General features: G+C 41.4%; 1 protein-coding gene across 1 annotated transcript in view; it reads left to right on the forward strand.

Annotated features, from left to right (window-relative positions):
* LOC133561853 (inactive phospholipase C-like protein 2) overlaps positions 1-20,017 on the forward strand; it is a 60,525-nt gene that overhangs the window by 21,582 nt on the left and 18,926 nt on the right. Inside the window, exons 2-3 of the mRNA XM_061915457.1 lie at positions 5,408-7,891; positions 9,736-9,939. Of these exons, the coding sequence (XP_061771441.1) occupies positions 5,408-7,891; positions 9,736-9,939 (2,688 nt within the window). The remainder of the gene's footprint in view (positions 1-5,407; positions 7,892-9,735; positions 9,940-20,017) is intronic.

A 20,017-nucleotide genomic window follows, 5' to 3' on the forward strand; every position in this document is an offset into this window, starting at 1 on the left:
CCTTATCTACTTATTGTGTTAATAGTATTTTAGCGAGATTCTAAAGTCATACCTGAAAGTCGGATGGCTGCAGTAAACGCCAGTGTCTCTGAGAGAAGCCGAGGAGCCAAGATCACAGCTGCCTTTTTGAGCTGCAGGATGAGGTCGCGTAATCCACTGAAGTCTCCGGTAAGAGCCGACTTAATATCAAAATTTCCCATCCAAAAACTTGCTGGTTGACGTAGAGAAACATGTTTGCTTGACCGCTCTGTGTTAAAGCTTCACAACAAAGAAACACCGGCTGTGTTTCGGTGCTAAAGGCAGCTGCTTTCCGCCAACAGCATTCTTTTTTGACGTCTCCATTATTAATTGAACAAATTGCAAAAGATTCAGCAACACAGATATCCAAAATACTGTGTAATGGCGCGATGAAAAGAGACGACTTTTAGCCCTAAGTGGTGCTGGGCTAATATGTCCCCTCCAGCCAATAACGTCACAAACACGCGTCATCACACGTGTCATTATTCCGCGACGTTTTCAACAGGAAACTCCACGAGAAGTTTAAAATTGTAATTTAGTAAACTAAAGCGGCTGTATTGGCATGTGTTGCAATGTTAAGATTTCATCATTGATATATAAACTATCAGACTGCGTGGTCGGTAGTAGTGGGTTTCATTATGTCTTTAAAAAAAAACTCCACCCAGACAGCCCCGCAAAAGAGGACATATCCGGTGAAAAGAGGAGGTATGGTCAGTCTATCATAGCCCGGTCGCTGCTAGCATGTCGTGATTTGTGCTTCAGTGTGCATTGTTTGCACAACGTGCGGTACGCCACTTAATATGTCCGTGTGGAAAGTCGTTCGGTAGACCTCTGAACCGAACCGAAACTCCCATACCGAAACGGGTCAATACAAATACACGTACCGTTACACCCCGAGTATGTACCGTATTTTTCGGATCATAAATCGCTCCGGAGTATAAATCGCATCGGCCGAAAATGCATAATAAAAAAGGAAAACAACATATATAAGTCGCACTAGAGCAGACCTGGGCAAAGAAAGCCCGTTGAGGTTTTCAATCTGGTCCGCCGGACATTCCCAAATAATTTATTTAGATCTTTAAGACGGAAACTGTAGCTGCCATTATGATGTGTAGTGATGTTTTCTAATGACCGTAAGACTTGAACTATACTAAGTCTTTCAATGCTTGGCATCTGCATCATATACTAGTTACTATGGTCATCTAATTAGTTACCATGGTCATCTAATTAGTTACCATGGTCATCTAATTAGTTACTATGGTCATCTAATCAGTTACTTTGGTCACTATGAGATATTTCAGATTTTAGGTGGGGGTTTTTTTTACCCTTCACGTTCTTATTTCACTATGTTTGTTGCATTTTGGTTGTGTTTCGGTTGATCGTAAAATATGTTGTCAGTATTCAGTGTTTTATCCTTCATAGTTAATATTATAAATACCACATTCTTTATTTTCATGTACATTCTGGGTGTCTCATTCAGTAAAAAAAATGTGAAATTCCATTCTGTTTTTTAAGACGGTCTGTCATAACGTTTTTAGCTTTTAATCATTATAGTGAGGTTTTGTATTAGTCTTCCTAAAAGTAGATATACCCGCCCCCAGACACACTTTTTTTTTAAAATCTAAATCTGGCCCCCCGAGTAAAATAATTGCCCAGGCCTGCACTCGAGTATAAGTCTCATTTTTTGGGGAAATTTATTTGACAAAATCCAACACCAAGAATAAACATTTGAAAGGCAATTTAAAATAAATATGGAATAGTAAACAACAGGCTGAATAAGTGTACGTTATATGACGCATAAATAACCAACTGAGAAGGTGCCTGGTATGTTAACTTAACATATTATGGTAAGAGTCATTCAAATAACTATAACATATAGAACATGCTATACGTTTATTGCAGTATATGATTTCCTTTTCGGTGCCATTTTTGTTCAGCCCTTCTCAGTTTTTATAGGTTACCGCCAACGTTGAAATGAGCAATTTTCATAGGTACGGAAGTAGTAGCAGGTAGCATCGTTTTTTTGCACAATGCACTTCTGCCATGAACCTCCCCCGCCGAATTTTTATTGGTTGACGTGTGTGTGACGATTGCTGATATACGCCTTGTTTCTTACGTGAAGGAGATAAATGATATTATTTGATATTTTACGGTAATGTGTTAATAATTTCACACATAAATCGCTCCAGAGTATAAATCGCACTATGAAAAAAACTGCGATTTATAATCCGAAAAATACGGTACTGCTTTTGCCTTTAATAGTATCCAGTATTGCAACAAATTTAACCATCCATCCATCCATCCATTTTTCTACCGCTTGTCCCTTTCGGGATCGCAGGGGGTTCTGGAGCCTATCTCAGCTGCATTCGGGCGGTAGGCGGCGTACACCCCGGACAAGTCCCGACTTCATCTCGGCTATTGCAACAAATATTACAGCTAATATTTATACTTTCCAAACATTTTTTAGTCTAAATAAAAATACTTCACTTTACATGTTATGTTGTTCTTTACAGTATATTACTACAAATTGCAAAAAACTACTACTGTTTTTTTTTGCCTAAAAATTCTGTTGACTGAGCTGCCAATTTTTTACTCTAAAATCTGCAGTTGCTTTTTGTAACGGTGTATTACTGTAAATGCAAAGACGCTACATAGGGCTGGGCGATATATCGATACACTCGATATATCGCGGGTTTGTCTCTGTGCGATAGAGAAAATGAATACATTGTGATATTCAAGTTTACGTTCTCACGCAGTTGCTTTTAGCAGCGGGCATTACACTTCATGCGTTTCCCACTCTTTCTTGTCTTTCCTCACAGAGATTTAAAACAAGCGCACCTTACACACGTAGCGCGTGAAATGTCACATGCTCCCACGGAGCAGAGAGGTAGCGACATAGTAAAGTTAGCTGTGATGCTAACGGTGAGGTGCGGGTAGTAATACAATAGATAGTAGGTGCTAGGGGTGTAAGGGTACGTGTATTTGTATCGAACCGTTTTGGTACGGGGGTTTCCGTTCGGCACGCGGGCGTACCGAACAAGTTCGGAAGGAGAAGTCTTCACAAGCTGCTCTGCTTTCTGCCTCTGTCTCTGCCTCATTGTCCCGCCCACAAAACCATCTGATTGGTTACATACAAAGCCAATCAGCAGTGCGTATTCAGAGCGATGTAACAGCCAATCAGCAGTGCGTATTCAGACTTCAGAACGATGTAGTCAATGCTTTATCGTCGAGCAGAGATATACGTTTAGCAGGGGAGGAGCAGACTCTACCCAAATTATACTAAACACTGCCCTGCCACAACTATTACAAACATCACTATGAGCCGTTGACCTTCTAGAAACTTAAACTGAAGCTCAGCTCGCTCACAGTATAGGTTTGAGATGAAGGCTAATTAGCTTTTAGCGTAACGTTAGCTCATTTTTCTGTTTGTGTGTGTGCGTGCGTGCGTGCGTGTGCGTGTTTTAGGGTCAGCAAAGCCCTGTCTGTCTGTTATTTCATTGAACTCCATTGTGTTTAGGGATGAATAGTCTCTCCTATTGCAATTGTACTATTTTTCAGCTATAGTTACATGAATCATTAGTAATGTAGCAGACTAGTTTTGAATAGCAGGGTCCCTGCTATCACATGTTGATAAAAATACAACATTTACATAATAAAAGTAAACTACAGGCTTCCCAAATGCTGTAATATATTAATCATGATGAGTTGACATTAAACAGTTTCAATGGAAACTGTTTAAAGTAAAACTTGTTATATGTAGAAGAACGTTTTTTTCATTTTATTTTATCAAAGCAACAACTTGAGGCAGTTTAATGTGGATTAACGTGGGCAAAATTATTATAGTGTTCCCAATGTTAAAAGGATAAAGCCATTGTTTACAAATTTGGTAAATAAATAACCCAAAAATTTATATTTTGTTGATTTCTTACTGTACCAAAAATGAACCCTCTAAACCGAGGTACGTATCGAACCGAAATTTTTGTGTACCGTTACACCTCTAGTAGGTGCGAATCTGGTAACAAATGGAGGAAGAGGTAATTACCAAGAAAAACAGCGGGAATATGTTCAACATTCATGCGGCAAAAGCGTTGCTACAAAAAGTAGCAGCACTGCTAATGTAGCATCATTTGAAAAGTCACCCGCTACAGAATGTAGGGTGTTTGAAACTCCGCATGTCAACATTTCCGGCCGGTGCCAAACCAACAAAATGCCAAAGCAACCATTTCCAGATTAACACTGTATGAAAAAAAAAATGTGTCAACAACATAAGGAGATAACGTCCGCAGGAACCTATTATGCAGCTTATTTTTATTTGACAATTATTGAAACATCTTGTGTGACATAATGCACAAAAGTGAACTTTTTTTTAACTATTGCAGTAGCGTTCTGTACAAAAAGTGCACTTTAAATTAGTGTTGTTTTGATATGTCATCTTAGTGACATATTGCACAAAAGCTTGATGTCAGCTTGTTTATACCAAAAAGTTCTATTTTGGTTTCATCTGACCACATGACATTCTCCCAATCGTCTTCTGTATCATCCATGTATCCATTTTGGTATAAACTCAACTCGTTGTGTTTGGAAGAAGAAGAATACTGAGTTGCATCCCAAGAACACCATAGCTCGGCATAGCTCGGTTGGTAGAGTGGCCGTGCCAGCAACTTGAGGGTTGCAGGTTCGATTCCCGCTTCCGCCATCCTAGTCACTGTAGTTGTGTCCTTGGGCAAGGCACTTTACCCACCTGCTCCCACTGCCACCCACACTGGTTTAAATGTAATTTAGATATTGGGTTTCACTATGTAAAGCGCTTTGTGTCACTAGAGAAAAGCGCTATATAAATATAATTCACTTCACTTCACCTACTGTGAAGCATGGGGGTGGAAACATCATGCTTTGGGGCTGTTTTTCTGCTAAGGGGACAGGACGATTGATCCGTGTTAAGGAAAGAATGAATGGGGCCATGTATTGTGAGATTATGAGCCAAAACCTCCTTCCATCAGTGAGAGCTTTGAATGGTTGACCAAATACTTATTTTCCACCATAATTTACTAATAAATTCTTTAAAATTCCTACAATGTGAATTCCTGGATTTTTTTTCACATTCTGTCTCTCACATTTGAAGTGTACCTATGATGAACATTACAGACCTCTGTCATCATTTTAAGTGGGAGAACTTGCACAATCGGTGGCTGACTAAATACTTTTTGCCCCACTGTACATATCAAAAAATCGCAAATCTAATTGCTATCAGAATTTTGAGCAGACAAATCGCAATTTGATTTTTTTCTTAAAATCGTGCAGTCCAAGTGTCAACATAAATTAGATAGCATGTATTTTAAAGTTGTTTAATCTTGTGCACGTATTTACGACAGCATTGAAATGTTCACAGGACACTTCGAGACAGCGGAAGGAAAGAAAGAAGACGGTGTCTTTCAGCAGCATGCCTACTGAAAAGAAGATAAGCAGCGCCAGCGACTGCATCACTGCAATGGTGGACGGCTCCGAGCTGAAGAAGGTGCGGTCCAACTCTCGGGTTTACCACCGCTACTTCCTGCTTGATGCTGACATGCAGTCCTTACGATGGGAGCCCTCAAAGAAGGAGTCGGAAAAGGCCAAGATTGATGTGAAATCCATCAAGGAGGTCCGGGCGGGGAAGAACACAGACACGTTTAGAACTAATGGAACCTATGACCAGATATCTGAGGACTGTGCTTTCTCAATTATCTTTGGTGAGAACTATGAGTCCTTGGACTTGGTGGCCAACACTGCAGATGTAGCCAACACCTGGATCACAGGACTGCGATACCTGATCTCCTATGGGAAACATACCTTAAACATGATCGAGAGCTGTCAAAATAATATGCGTTCATCCTGGCTTGGGGAGCTTTTTAATGAAGCAGACAGTAACAACAGTCAACAAATAACAATATGTGCTGCTGTGCAGCTCGTCAAAAAATTGAACCCGGGACTTAAGAATGTAAAAATTGAACTGAAGTTTAAGGAACTTCACAAAGTGAAGGACAAAGCTGGTTCTAATGTAACGAGAGACGAGTTCATCGAGGTCTTTCACGATCTTTGCACAAGGCCAGAGATTTATTTTCTCTTTGTACAGTTTTCGAGCAACAAAGAGTTTCTCGATACAAAGGACTTGATGATTTTTCTGGAGGCAGAGCAAGGTATGGCGCAATCAAGTGAGGACACCAGCATAGAAGTCATTCAGAGGTATGAACCGTCCAAAGAGGGCCGGCTTAAAGGTTGGCTCTCACTGGATGGCTTTACCAATTACCTTCTGTCTTCAGAGTGCCATATATTTGAACCTGAACACAAAACCGTATGCCAAGACATGAACCAGCCATTGTCCCACTATTACATCAATGCTTCCCACAACACGTACCTTATAGAAGATCAATTCAGAGGTCCTTCCGACGTTACGGGCTATATCCGCGCACTCAAGATGGGCTGTCGCAGTGTAGAACTAGATGTGTGGGATGGACCTGACAATGAACCTGTCATCTACACTGGTCACACCATGACCTCACAGATCGTTTTTCGTAACGTCATTGAAGTCATCAACAAGTATGCGTTTGTTGCATCTGAGTACCCTCTTATGCTGTGTTTAGAAAACCATTGCTCGTTAAAGCAGCAACAAGTCATGTTTCAGCATTTAAAGAAGATCCTTGGAGATAAGATCAACTTAGATCCTGCTAACCCTGAAGATCGCTACCTTCCATCTCCCTCAGAACTGAAGGGAAAGATTCTGCTGAAGGGAAAGAAACTCGGCACTAATTGCACTGCTTCTGAGGGGGAGGTGACGGATGAAGATGAGGGGGCAGAGATGTCTCAGAGAATGAGCATTGATTCTCCGGAGCAACAAACTGTCGCAACCAAAAAGTTCCAGTTGTCAAAAGACCTTTCTGATCTCGTCACATTATGTAAGTCTGTGGAGTTTAAGGACTTCCCGACGTCATTCCAGTGCCAGAAGCATTGGGAGCTCTGCTCTTTCAATGAGGTCTTCGCCAGTCGCTGTGCTAGTGATTTTCCGGGAGACTTCGTCAATTATAACAAGAACTTTCTAGCACGTGTGTACCCCAGTCCAATGAGGATTGACTCCAGCAACATGAACCCACAAGACTTTTGGAAGTGTGGTTGCCAGATTGTGGCAATGAACTACCAGACTCCCGGCCTGATGATGGATCTAAACATTGGCTGGTTCCGTCAAAATGGCAATTGTGGTTACGTCCTCCGTCCAGCCATTATGCGGGAGCAGGTTTCCTATTTTAGTGCCAACACAAAAGATTCCGTGCCTGGTGTTTCTCCGCAACTTTTACACATTAAAATTATCAGTGGACAGAACTTCCCCAAGCCCAAAGGTTCCGGTGCCAAAGGAGATGTTGTAGATCCTTACGTGTATGTAGAAATACACGGCATTCCAGCTGACTGCGCAGAGCAAAGGACTAAGACGGTCAACCAGAACGGAGACAATCCTCTGTTTGATGAGAGCTTTGAGTTTCAGATCAACCTACCCGAGCTCGCCATGTTGCGCTTCGTGGTGCTGGATGATGACTACATAGGTGACGAATTCATCGGCCAGTATACCATCCCTTTCGAGTGTCTGCAGCCGGGCTTCCGCCACGTTCCGCTCCAGTCTCTCACGGGCGAGGTTCTGCCACATACCCTGTTGTTCGTTCATGTGGCCATAACCAATCGACGAGGGGGCGGCAAACCCCACAAAAGAGGTCTGTCGGTGAGGAAGGGCAAAAAGAACAGGGAGTACGCCAGCATGAGAGTGCTGCTGATCAAGTCCTTGGATGACGTCTTTAAAACGGCCTTGCTGCCACTCAGAGAGGCTACAGACTTCAGAGAAAACATGCAGGTAAGACTTTCAGGTCAAGTACTACCTTAAATAATACTTTAAAGCAATTGCACGCCTTGAATTTTCCTTGCGTTTATCACTTCATCTTGTATAGCTTCAAACAAAGCATTTCTTTAATTTAAATTGACTATCCAATCATAATTATAAAGTTTGTCCTCATTAGGGTCATGGTGACCTAAAGCCTTTGGGTGAGAGAAGCGGGGTACCCCCTCGACTGGTTGCCGTTCAATTATTGCCGGGACTATACAGGGGAAACTCCAGAAATTTGAGTATCGTGCAAAAATCCATTCATGTCAGCAATTCAACTTAAAATTTGAAACTAATATGATGTATACACTATTAACATGCAATGTGAGATATGTCAAGCCTTTATTTCCTATAATTTTAATGGTCACGGCCATGCGGTTTTTGAAACCAATTTTCAGTTAGGCATTTTTCATAAACTGTAAGTCGTAATCATTAAAATTATAGACAATTAGGTAGGGGTGTAACGATACACAAACATTTCGGTTAGGTACGTACCTCGGTTTAGAGGTCACGGTTCGGTTAATTTTCGGTACAGTAATAAAACAACAAAATGTAATTTTTTTGGTTATTTATTTTCCAAATTTGTAAACAATGGCTTTATCCTTTTAACATTGGGAACACTATAATAATTCTGCCCACGTTAATCCACATTAAACTGCCTCAAATTGTTGCTCAGATTAAATAAAATGACAAAACTTTTCTTCTACATATAAAAAGTGCAACATTAAACAGTTTCGAGTCAACTCATCATGCTTAATTTTTCACAGTATTTGGGAAGTCTGTAGTTGATTTTTAGTATGTAAATGTTATATTTGTATCAACTATGATAGCAGGCACCCTGCCATTTAAAGCTTTTCTGCCCGTAAAACACACACACACGCACACACACACCCACAAACATAGCGCAAAATGAGCTAATGTTACGTTAAAAACTAATTAGCCTTCGCCTCAAGCCAGAACTGTGAGCGAGCTGAGCTGCAGTTTAAGTTTCTAGAAGTGATGTTAGTAGTATTTGGCTGGGAGGTGTTCATTATCATTTGGGGAGAGTACGCTGCCTTATGCTCACCTGCTAAACACCTATCTGCTCGACGCTGAAGCATTTACTACATGCGCTCTGAATATGCACTGCTGATTGGCTGTGATTGCTATATATGTAACCAATCAGATGGTTGTGTGGGTGGGCCAATGCTGGGTGCTGAGACAGAGGGAGAAGAAGCAAAGCAGCTTGTTAAGACTTTAGATTAGAAACTCGTTCGGTACACCCCCGTACCAAACCGAAATCCCCGTACCGAAACGGTTCAATAGAAATACACGTACCGTTACACCCCTACAATTAAGGCTTGAAATACATTGAGTTGCATGTTATGAGCCTGTGTCATAAATTAATTTCACCTTGTAAATGTAAATGCTGGAATAAACAAACCTTTGCACGATGCTCACATTTTTTGACTTTCACCTTTATATACAATACAAAACAACATTCACACCTATGAGTGGTTCGGAGTAAACAATATATTATGCATGTTTCTGGAATGTGGGAGGAAGCCGGAGTACCCGGAAAAAACCCACACATGCAAACGCAAAGTCCGCACAGAGATGCTGAAATGGAAATTCAAACCGTCAATCTATTGACTGTGTGGCCAACATGCTAACCACTAAGGTCATTTTAGTTGCGTTCCTTACATTTTTTTTCGTATTAGTTGAAATACAGAGTGCCAAATCACATATCCAGAGTATTTACTAAGTCATATAAAATTTTAAGGGAGGGTTTCCTTGCCACGTAAGTCATTTCATCACGTTTCCTTCTCCTCCCGCAGAACGCCATAGTGTCCTTTAAAGAGCTGTGTGGCCTTTCAGCCGTGGCTAATCTCAAGCAGTGCATCTTGGCCCTTGCCCCTCGACTGAGCGGCCCTGATAGCAGCCCCATCCTGGTGTTCAACGTCGCCGACCACTTTCCCGTCATGGAGCCCCAAGGTCTGCTGCCGGAGGTTCTCAAGAAAGTGGTCACCAACTATGACATGGTGAGTAGCAGTCAGAGAAGGTCTGTGTAAACCCAAGGTTGTTTCACATACACAATTACTTTGAGGGAGAATCCAGCGTCGCGTCCATCTGTGTGCAGAATGCATCCATTCATTTACCAACCTGCGGGCGCTACAGTCCAATCGATAGCTTGACTTTGCTGCTCTTAACGGGGACAGCAGACATGGTTCAGCTAATGGTGCCGGGGCTCTGATAAGTAATACAAATCAATGCTTGCACATTATGCAACATGCCGCTGAGGCTTTCCCGTCTCCCTTTTTACACGTCTGATTGTCTTCCAGAGATCATTGGCACAATACGAGCGAGCGGATGTTCTGTCAGATGCAACGTAACAAGTCCGCTACGTTGAATAATTTAGTAATTAATCAAATGCACAATGCATGACTTGGCTGTTAAGTCGGGCTTTCATTAGAGCGTCGCGTGAAGCGTACAGTATGCATCAAGCAAGTGTTGCATAACATTAGAGCAGGGGTCTCAAACTCAATTTACCTGGGGGCGACTGGACGCAGAGTCTGGGTGAGGCTGGGCTGCAAGAAAAGATTTCTTTAAAAAAATGTTGCATACTCCTCAGCATGTCTTGTTGTATAATGACGTTTCAAATTGTATTCCTTGTGCACCGCAACTTTCTCTGTGCAAATGAGATACGTCGGGCTGCCCCTGTGCTCAACAAAGAAATATTGCATCTCCCACTTTTCCTGGAATTGTCCTTGCTCATCACTAACCCTTCTCTTCACTGCAGGCTTTGAAAAAGACATGTTTGGGGTTGTGGAATATATTTGTTTTTAGCCAACGCATGGAGAATAATGTTATTTCTGCAATGTGTGTCGTTCTGCTTTTCCTCCCTACAGCAACACGGCGGTCGGCGGATAATAGCTGGGAAAGTACCGGGATAGCGAGCACAAAAGAGTGACGGCCCCCGGAGGGTTACCCGTCGTTATATAGAAATATATGTAGTAGGGGTGTAACGGTACGTGTATTTGTATTGAAGCGTTTCGGTACGGGGGTCTCGGTTCGGTTCGGAGGTGTACCGAACGAGTTTCCACACGGACATATTAAGTAGCATACCGAACGTTGTGTAAACACTGCGCACCAAAGCACAACACAAGGCATGCTTGCAGCGACAGGGCTACGATAGATTGGCCATACCTCTTCTTTTCACCGGATATGTCCTCTTTTGCGGGGCTGTCCGGGTGGAGTTTCTTAAATGCCTCAAATGTCCGGCATTTTAAGTTAGGGTTGCGTGTATTTTTAATGTATGTTCGGGGTTAAAACAAAACAAATTGTGCACGCAGCAGCATTCGTGTGGGAGGGGCAGAGAGTGAGAGAGTTATGATAAACGTGCATATGTCACCAGGCTCTGCTTTTAATCCATAGATTTATCAGATTTTATCAGTTATTAACTATGGCAGGGGTGTCGAGTGTGCCCCGGAGGCCATTTGCGGCCCGCAGCTAATGTTTTATAGGTCCACGGCACATTCTAAAAATACTATTAAAATAAACAAAAACATAACAACAATTAAATTAAGAAAACTTAAAAGTTAAATGTAATTTAGAAAAAGTTGCAATGTTGACTAATAAAACAAAGCATTTTTTTTTCTTTCAAACTGTCATTGCTCAAAACATAATATTGAATCAAAATCAATGTTATTATGAATTATTGACCTATCCAAGGTTCCTATTACTTAACATCAAATATTCCATTGAGAAAAATAACCAAATAATTTATATTTTGTTGTTTTCTTGCTGTACCGAAAATGAACCGAACCGTGACCTCCAAACCGAAATTTTTGTGTACCGTTACACGCCTACCATGTAGTGTTCATTGTGTGAGGTAATGCAAATTAAACAATAAAAAAAAATACAAAAATAAAGGTTTGCATTGGTCCAGGTTATCAGGGACTGTTATTATTGACGGACAGGTTGCAGCCAGGTACCAAAGAAAACCCTAGTCTCCATGGCAACGTCTCTGTCGCTTTCACTCATTTGCCGCTTTTCCACTAACGCATGGGTAGGCAACCCAGAACGTTGAAAGAGCCATTTTGGACACAAATAACACAACTCTGTCAAGCGCCATTCATATAAAACTTGCGGGCCGCACTAACATTAAACTTTCATATTAATGTAGCCTGTATGTTACTCCAATAAAGCACTGTACAAGTACCAAGTAAAACAGTGAATGATATGACTCGGGTAAATCAGAAGAATCTAAACTCTGCTCTAAGAATGGAGGGTAATGGAGACTGAACCTAGGATTTAAGTTTAAGTGGTACCAAATTAAATGAAAGAATAATAGGAAAAATAAACAAACATTAGACATGTAAATTCGAATGGCCATTCACATATTCAACATTTCACAGAATGTTCAGTACCGTATTTTCCGGAGTATAAGTCGCTCCGGAGTATAAGCCGCACCTGCCGAAAATGCATAATAAAGAGGGAAAAAAACATATATAAATCGCACAGGAGTATAAGTCGCATTTTTTTGGGAAATTTTTTTGATAAAACCCAACACCAAGAATAGAAATCCATCCATCCATCCATTTAAAATAAATAAAGAATAGTGACCAACAGGCTGAATAAGTGTACGTTATATGACGCATAAATAACTAACTGAGAAAGTACCTGGTATGTTAATGTAACATATTATGGTAAGAGTCATTCAAATAACTATAACATATAGAACATGCTATACGTTTACCAAACAATCTGTCACCCCTAATCACTAAATCCCATGAAATCTTATACGTGTAGTCTTTTACGTTAATGAGCTAAATAATATTATTTGTTTGATATTTTACGTTAATGTGTTAATAATTTCACACAAAAGTTGGTCCTGAGTATAGGTCGCACCCCTGGCTAAACTATGAAAAAAACTGCGACTTATAGTCCGAAAAATACGGTATTTACAATATCAGTGTACTTGATTCAGTCCTTGTTTTCTACCAACGATGGTATAAGCGCAACGGGCCCCGCAAAGTCCATGTTGTGGTGGCAGTGTCCAGCGGGGTTTTAGTGAAGGGACGGGGGAAAAGTGAATGTTCAGGAGGACCGCATTGAACATGTTGCGTTTTGGTATAAAAAATGAAAAACAGAGGGCGGCTGCTGAGGAGCCTCCTACCTGCCCGGGGCTCGGTTTGGTGGATTCAGTTCAATTCAGGTGGTTCGGTTCCAGGCATAAAGCTTCAGACTCTAGTTCAGGGCTATAAGCTCGCCATATAACCTGGCCTGTATAAAAGGGCAGGACCAGTCAAGTTTCTTCTCAGGCATAAAGCTTCAGACTCTAGTTCAGGGCTATAAGCTCGCCATATAACCTGGCCTGTATAAAAGGGCAGGACCAGTCAAGTTTCTTCTTCGCATTTGGACATTGTGGGTCCACAACAGTTCCGGTTTGCCCCACAACTGGAACTGACTCTAGTTTAAAGATGGTCTAGACGAGTGATTAGATCTTTTCCCAGCTCTTTTGCTTTTCTGCGAACTGTTTGACAATGCGCTCTGTCTTTGCTTGCTCGATCCGTGCACACCTCCTGTATATGCCACACTGTCGCTTCTTGTTGGGCCCCCTAAATTTGGGCTTGTCGTGGGGGCCGCAAAATAACGTCTCGGGGGCCGCAATTGGCCGGCGGGCCGCGTGTCTGAGACCCCTGCATCAGAGCCTTTGAAAAGGCCATTTGTGCTCACCACACGATTAAGGTGACCCCTCGGCTCAGTATTGGAATGGAAGTCTTAGTAATCAGTCCTGATGGATAGAGTGTGAGGAAAATTGAGTTTGGTGGGGGAGAGCGGGGAGACAGGCATTTGTGCACCAACAATGAAATAATTGAAGCGCACAGGTTGGGTATGTTTGAGAGCACAACACTGGTGAAGAACTAAGGCGTCCGTGAAACTGGCTGAGGCAAAGACATGCAAATAACATAAAGAGAAACATCATAAGAGGCACTCTGAGCCACCACTGGGAGTGACCGGGATCCTGCTTCCTGTTTAGCAAAAATAGCATCTGGGTCTCCATCCATGTCCGTGTGTGTGTGTGTGTGTGTGTGTGTGTGTGTGTGTGTGTGTGTGTGTGTGTGTGTGTGTGTGTGTGCTGCGAAGGGAATTGGTGGAGATCCCTTTGAAGTCTCTTAACATGTTCACACCGAGTGAAAGCAAGCAGGAGCAGACAAGAAGACCTGCTAATCACTAAGCAAGCCACTAAGCTAGTTTAAAACAACAAAAGACATTTCTAGATCAGGGGTGCCCAAAGTGGGACTCACGGGGTAAAATTTGGTCCGTAGAGTCGTTTATTAGGCCCTCCAAAGAGTGCCTTCCCAAATGGCCAAACACCAACTGTATCCCGATCTGATATTAATATCCAATATCTGCAAAAATAACATGCATATATCGGCTTTCATCTAAATTATTGATATAAACTCCTGATAAAAGTAGTCCTACTTGCAAAAATCTCGACAATCTAAATGTCCTCCAATAAGCACACATGGTTGGTCTTTCCCTGTATTAGAGATGCGCGGATAGGCAATTATATCATCCGCATCCGCATCTCCAAAGTCGTTATCCACCCGCCGTCCACCCGAACCAACATTTTATCAGGACCGTACCCGCCCGCCAACCGCCCGCTGAAATACATCAGAGGTTGTCCGCCTTTACCACTCACAGAGCTATTTAAACCTGTTTCACAGAGTAACGATGACAATTGGAGCCACTAACGTTCCCGCGACTATCAAAAAGCGTTCATCCTGATTACAAGAATATGAGCGTGCTGTGAAACCATTGCTTTTGACACCATCAACAACATGTACAAACCGATTGTTGGTCCGGCAACATGTTGTGTGCAGCTTCCGCAATCACACGTTCAAGATTGAAAGGCATACTGGGTGATACAGAGTACACTGATGGTTGTAATATAAACAACTTTAACACTTACTAATGTGCGCCACGCTGTGAAGCCACACCCAACAAGATTGACAAACACATTTCGGGAGAACATCCTCACAGTAACACAACATAAACGCAACACAACAAATACCCATAATCCTTTGTATTCATGACACCGCCTGAATATATTTTACGCCCCCAACCCCGCCCACCTTACCGACGCAGGGGGGGGGGGGGGTTGCTGTTAGGGGTGTATAAAATAGTCAGGAGGTGTCATGAATACAAAGGATTATGGGTATTTGTTGTGTTGCGTTTATGTTGTGTTACTGTGAGGATGTTGTCCCGAAATGTGTTTGTCGTTCTTAATTGGTGTGGCTTCACAGCGTGGCACATATTACTAAGAGTGTTAAAATTGTTTATATCACAACCATTAGTGTACTCTGTGTCACCCAGTATGCCTTGCAGTCGTGTGCGTGTTGCTACGGAAGCCACACACAACATGATGCTAGACTGACAAGCAGATCGTACATGTTGTAGTAGGCGACAAAGCCAATGGCTTAATAGCACGCCCTAATACTTATTATCTGGGAGACTACCGGCAGTCATTCTAGAGAATAATAGCGTTTCTTATTGTCTTCTTTGCTTTATGTCACGGGTCTTAAATGGCACTTTGAATGGCAAAGGATACCGATCACAGAACCATGCATATCAATTATTTCCGGATGGTTCAACCGCCACCTGCCCGAATCTGATTAAAATCTATTTTTTCGTCATGTCAACCGCCCGACCCACGGTTTATCCGCGGATGAGACCGCAAACCGCGCATCTCTACCTTGTATATATTGTATTAAACAGCACAGTGTTTTTCATTCTTCTCTGTTCGACTAATTTTCATTGATCAAAAACAATTATATAAATATTAACGATTCCTCGTGATTTTGTTTTTGTCATGTCTTTGTGATCATGTTTTTGTTTAGTTTTGTTCTGTTTTGTTTTTGACTCCATTAGTTCCTGTTTTTGTGCACCCTGGTTTGTTTTAGTTTCCATCACAGCCATTAGTTTCACCTGGTTAATTTGTTTGGACTCACGCACCTGTCAATAATCACAGCACTATTTAAGCCTGTAGTTGCCAGGCAGTCAGCTTGGCGACGTCACCCTCTACCCACCCTTGTTATCCATGCTGATGATCCATGCTCTTTTCTCATTTCACGTAAGTTTTCGTTATTCATGCCATAGTTTGCAAGTTTTGTTTTATGTCTATAGTTTACGTTATAGTAATAGTGTTTGTTTTCATAGCCAAGTTTTGTCCCTCCGCTGAGAGCGCTTTTTATTTGTTCCTTTTTCGAGTTAATATTAAAATATATCAGTACCTTCACGCCGTGTCCGGTCCAGTCGATTTGCACCACGGGAAAACAAACCGCACCAAAGTCCAAGACATGACAGCATTGGATTAATATGGGTCTCAAGGCTCCAATGTTAGCATTGTATTTGGACGAGGGTCGTCCCTATAACAATAATTTGGTACCGGTACAAAAATGTATTTTGATACTTTTCAAAATAAAGGTGTCCACAAAAATTTACCATTTTTACAATACATTAAACATATGGTTCTTATTGCAAAAAAAAACACTTTTAGATAGATAGATAGATAGATAGATGAATGGATAGATAGATAGTACTTTATTGATTCCTTCAGGAGAGTTCTTTCAGGAAAATTAAAATTCCAGCAGCAGTGTAGAGTTGAGATCAATTTCAAAAAAGTAAAAAGTAAATAATGGGGGTTTAAATGGAAACAAAATAGAGAAATATTACAATAAGAATAAAAAATAAAAAGCAACAATAGGAATCAAATTATAACAGTAAAATAAGAATATAACAAGACAAAATAGGCAGTAGTGACCATGTTGTGAAAACGTATTGCACTGTTATTGTTTTGCATCCCCTGTCATCCTAGTACCCCCCGCCCCGCAAGTCTGGATTCTTGTTATTTCAATATTTACCTCAGTTTGAAGCTCAGGTGGTCTTGCCACCTTTGGCGAGGTATGATTTAAAGCACTACTTGCTGGGTGGCGCTACCGTGTTTAAAGCGTCACCTTCATCGACAGTTTTGACGCCCAAATCCTCTTTTTTTAACCAGTGGAATTCCCTTTATCTGCCAGTTTTCCTCTCCTCACTGTTACTGCTTGTGCGCTCTGTGAGTGTGTGCACGCTGACACGCTCTACAAGCACAAATTAATATGTGGTTACACAAAATGTAACCACAAATGTGTAAGATGTGCAGTGACTGCTGCAAGAACATTTCCTTTTTATACGCTTTGCATTCACCTAAATAAGACCTGGGTAAATTAAGGCTCGATGGCTGCATGTCGCCTGTTAAGATTTTTAAAATGGCCCACCAGACATTCCCAAAGATTTTTTTAGATCTTGATTGATTATGATGTGCAGTGATGTTTTCAAATTACCTTAGGTCTTTAACTACACAAAATATTTCAATAGTTGGAATCTGCGCTTTTGCATGATATACTAGTTACTATATAGTAATAATCTAATTAGTTACTATGGTAATCTAAGTCACAGCAGCTCAGACGAGGCACCAAACAATGCGGGTGGGGAGCGTTTCCACAGAGTGTTTCCGGAGCGGCCAGCCTGAAATGTGGTTGTCAGGGACAGACGCGGAAAGAGATTTTTAAAACAAAGTTCTAAAGCTTCGTTATATGTCAGATATTAAGCGGGGTTTTTTTTTACCCTTTGGGTTTATATTTCGCTGTGTTTGTTGCACTTCGCTTGATTGTAAAATATGTCGATAGAAAGGGGGTGTGATGTAGGGCTGGGCGTATATCGATATATTCGATATATCGCGGGTTTGTCTCTGTGCGGTATAGAAAATGACTATATTGAGGTATATGTTCTCACACAGTTGCTTTTAGCTGCGGTCATTACACTGCATGCGTTTCCCACTCTTTCTTATCTCTCCTCCTCACAGAGACATAAACAAGCACACTTTCTTACATACGTCACAGGTGCAACGTCACACGCCCTCCCCGAGCAGAGAGGTAGCTACTTGGGTAACATTAGCTGTGATGCTAACGGTGCGTTGCGAGTGGTAATACGAGATAGAGAAGGTGCTAATCTGGTAACAAAGGGAGGAAGAATTAATTCCCAAGAAAACCAGCACGGGGTGCATCGTCTGGCGGGGGTTTTGGCTTCAAGCGGGAATATGCAGGCATGTGATTTTTTCGTCTAAAGTCGGAATTCCGTCTTTTTTAATCTCGGGGGGAAAAAAAGTGTCGACCAATCAACTACGGCGTAATATAGTATTACGCCGTCGTTGATTGGTCAATATGTTCCTTGTGACCAATCAGGACATCTGTTATGAATGATGACGTTATTACCGCCATTTTCCAAATGTTAAACGATGTCTGTTCTCGAGAGAAAGGACTTTTCACGGGTAAAAGAAATTGATAAACATGTCAAAAATAAGTTTCGATGGGACTGAATGGAAAGGGAAATCACTGATACTGTTGGGAAGAAGGAAGTTACGACTTTGTTCGGCGATTTTATTCGGAAAATCGATCGTCCCGAAAAAGTTTTGTGCACGTGGTGTCATGATAATATTGACTATGGATCACGAGGTTTGAAGGCTTTGGAAGTAATGCGAAACGCCAAAAAACATATGAAACAACTTGAAGCAAGGAAAACAAACTTTTCACTAGCTGGTACTTTTGGATGTCAACCGAAAGATTTCGGTTCGGTACGTACCTCTGTTTGGTTAATTTTTGGTACAGTAAGAAAACAACAAAATATAAATTTTTTGGTTATTTTTTTGCCAAATTTGTTAACAATGGCTTTTTCCTTTTAACATTAGGAACAGTATAATAATTCTGCCCACGTAAATCAACATTAAACTGCCTCAAATTGTTGCTCAGATTAGATAAAATGACCCAACTTTTACTGTACATATAAAAAGTGCAACATTAAACAGCTTCAAGTCAACTCATCATGCTTAATTTATCACAGCATTTGGGAAGCCTGTAGTTGATTTTTAGTATGTAAATGTTATATTTATATCAACTGTGACAGCAGGGACCCTGCCATTCAAAGATTTTCTGTCCGTAAAACAAACAGACACACACACACACACACACACACGCGCACACACAAACACACACTCAACGCACAATGAGCGAACGTTACGCTAAAAGCTAAATAGCCTTCACCTCAAGCCGGAACTGCGAGCAAGCTCAGCTGCAGTTTTAAGTTTCTAGAAGATCAACGGGCTCATAGTGATGTTAGTAGTAGTTGACTGGTAGGTGTTTATTATCATTTGGGGAGAGTATGCTGCCTTATGCTCACCTGCTAAACACCTATCTGCTCGACGCTGAAGCATTTATTACAAGCACTCTGAATACGCACTGCTGATTGGCTGTTACGGCTATATATGTAACCAATCAGATGGTTGGGTGGGTGGGACAATGCTGGGTGCTGAGACAGAGACAGTAGAAGCAAAGCAGCTTGTTAAGACTTGTCGTTCGGGACACCCCCGTACCAAACTGAAACCCCGTACCGAAACGGTTCAATTCAAATACACGTACCGTTACACCCCTAATATATCATGTATTGTTACATGGCCCAAAAATATCGAGATATTAATAAAAGGCCATATCTTCAAGGCTTAGTGTGCTGTTCATATGTTGTCAATATTCAGTGTTTTGTCATTCATAGTTAATATTGTATATCCCCCATTCTTTATTTACACTGTGGGTGTCTCATTCAGTAAAATAATGTAAAGTTTCATTACGTTTAAGGCGGTCTGTCATAACGTCTTTAGCATAAGGTTTTGCATTACTGCTCCTAAAAATAAATATACCAGCCCCCTGCTTTACTCTAAATTTGGCCTCTCGAGTCAAAATATTTGCCCAGGCCTGACCAAAATGATCATCGTAATGAAAAACAAAAATAATCTGCCTTGCTTTTCCTGTCATTCTTTAAATGAGTTGACGGACGCAATATTCGAAGTCATCGTCTGAAACGTTCAGTTTTGCACTTCGTCCCTGCAATCCGCATTGGCGTCTCCTCCCTCTGATTACGCTCCCGAGAAGATGCTCCGTTGTGTTTTTGTATCGAGTATCTCACACTATCTGTGACTGACATCAGCACTGAAGCGTGTGTTCACCTGCATGTGTGACAGCC

This window comes from Nerophis ophidion, linkage group LG11 (genome assembly GCF_033978795.1).
Source record: "Nerophis ophidion isolate RoL-2023_Sa linkage group LG11, RoL_Noph_v1.0, whole genome shotgun sequence".
Lineage (NCBI taxonomy): Eukaryota > Metazoa > Chordata > Actinopteri > Syngnathiformes > Syngnathidae > Nerophis > Nerophis ophidion.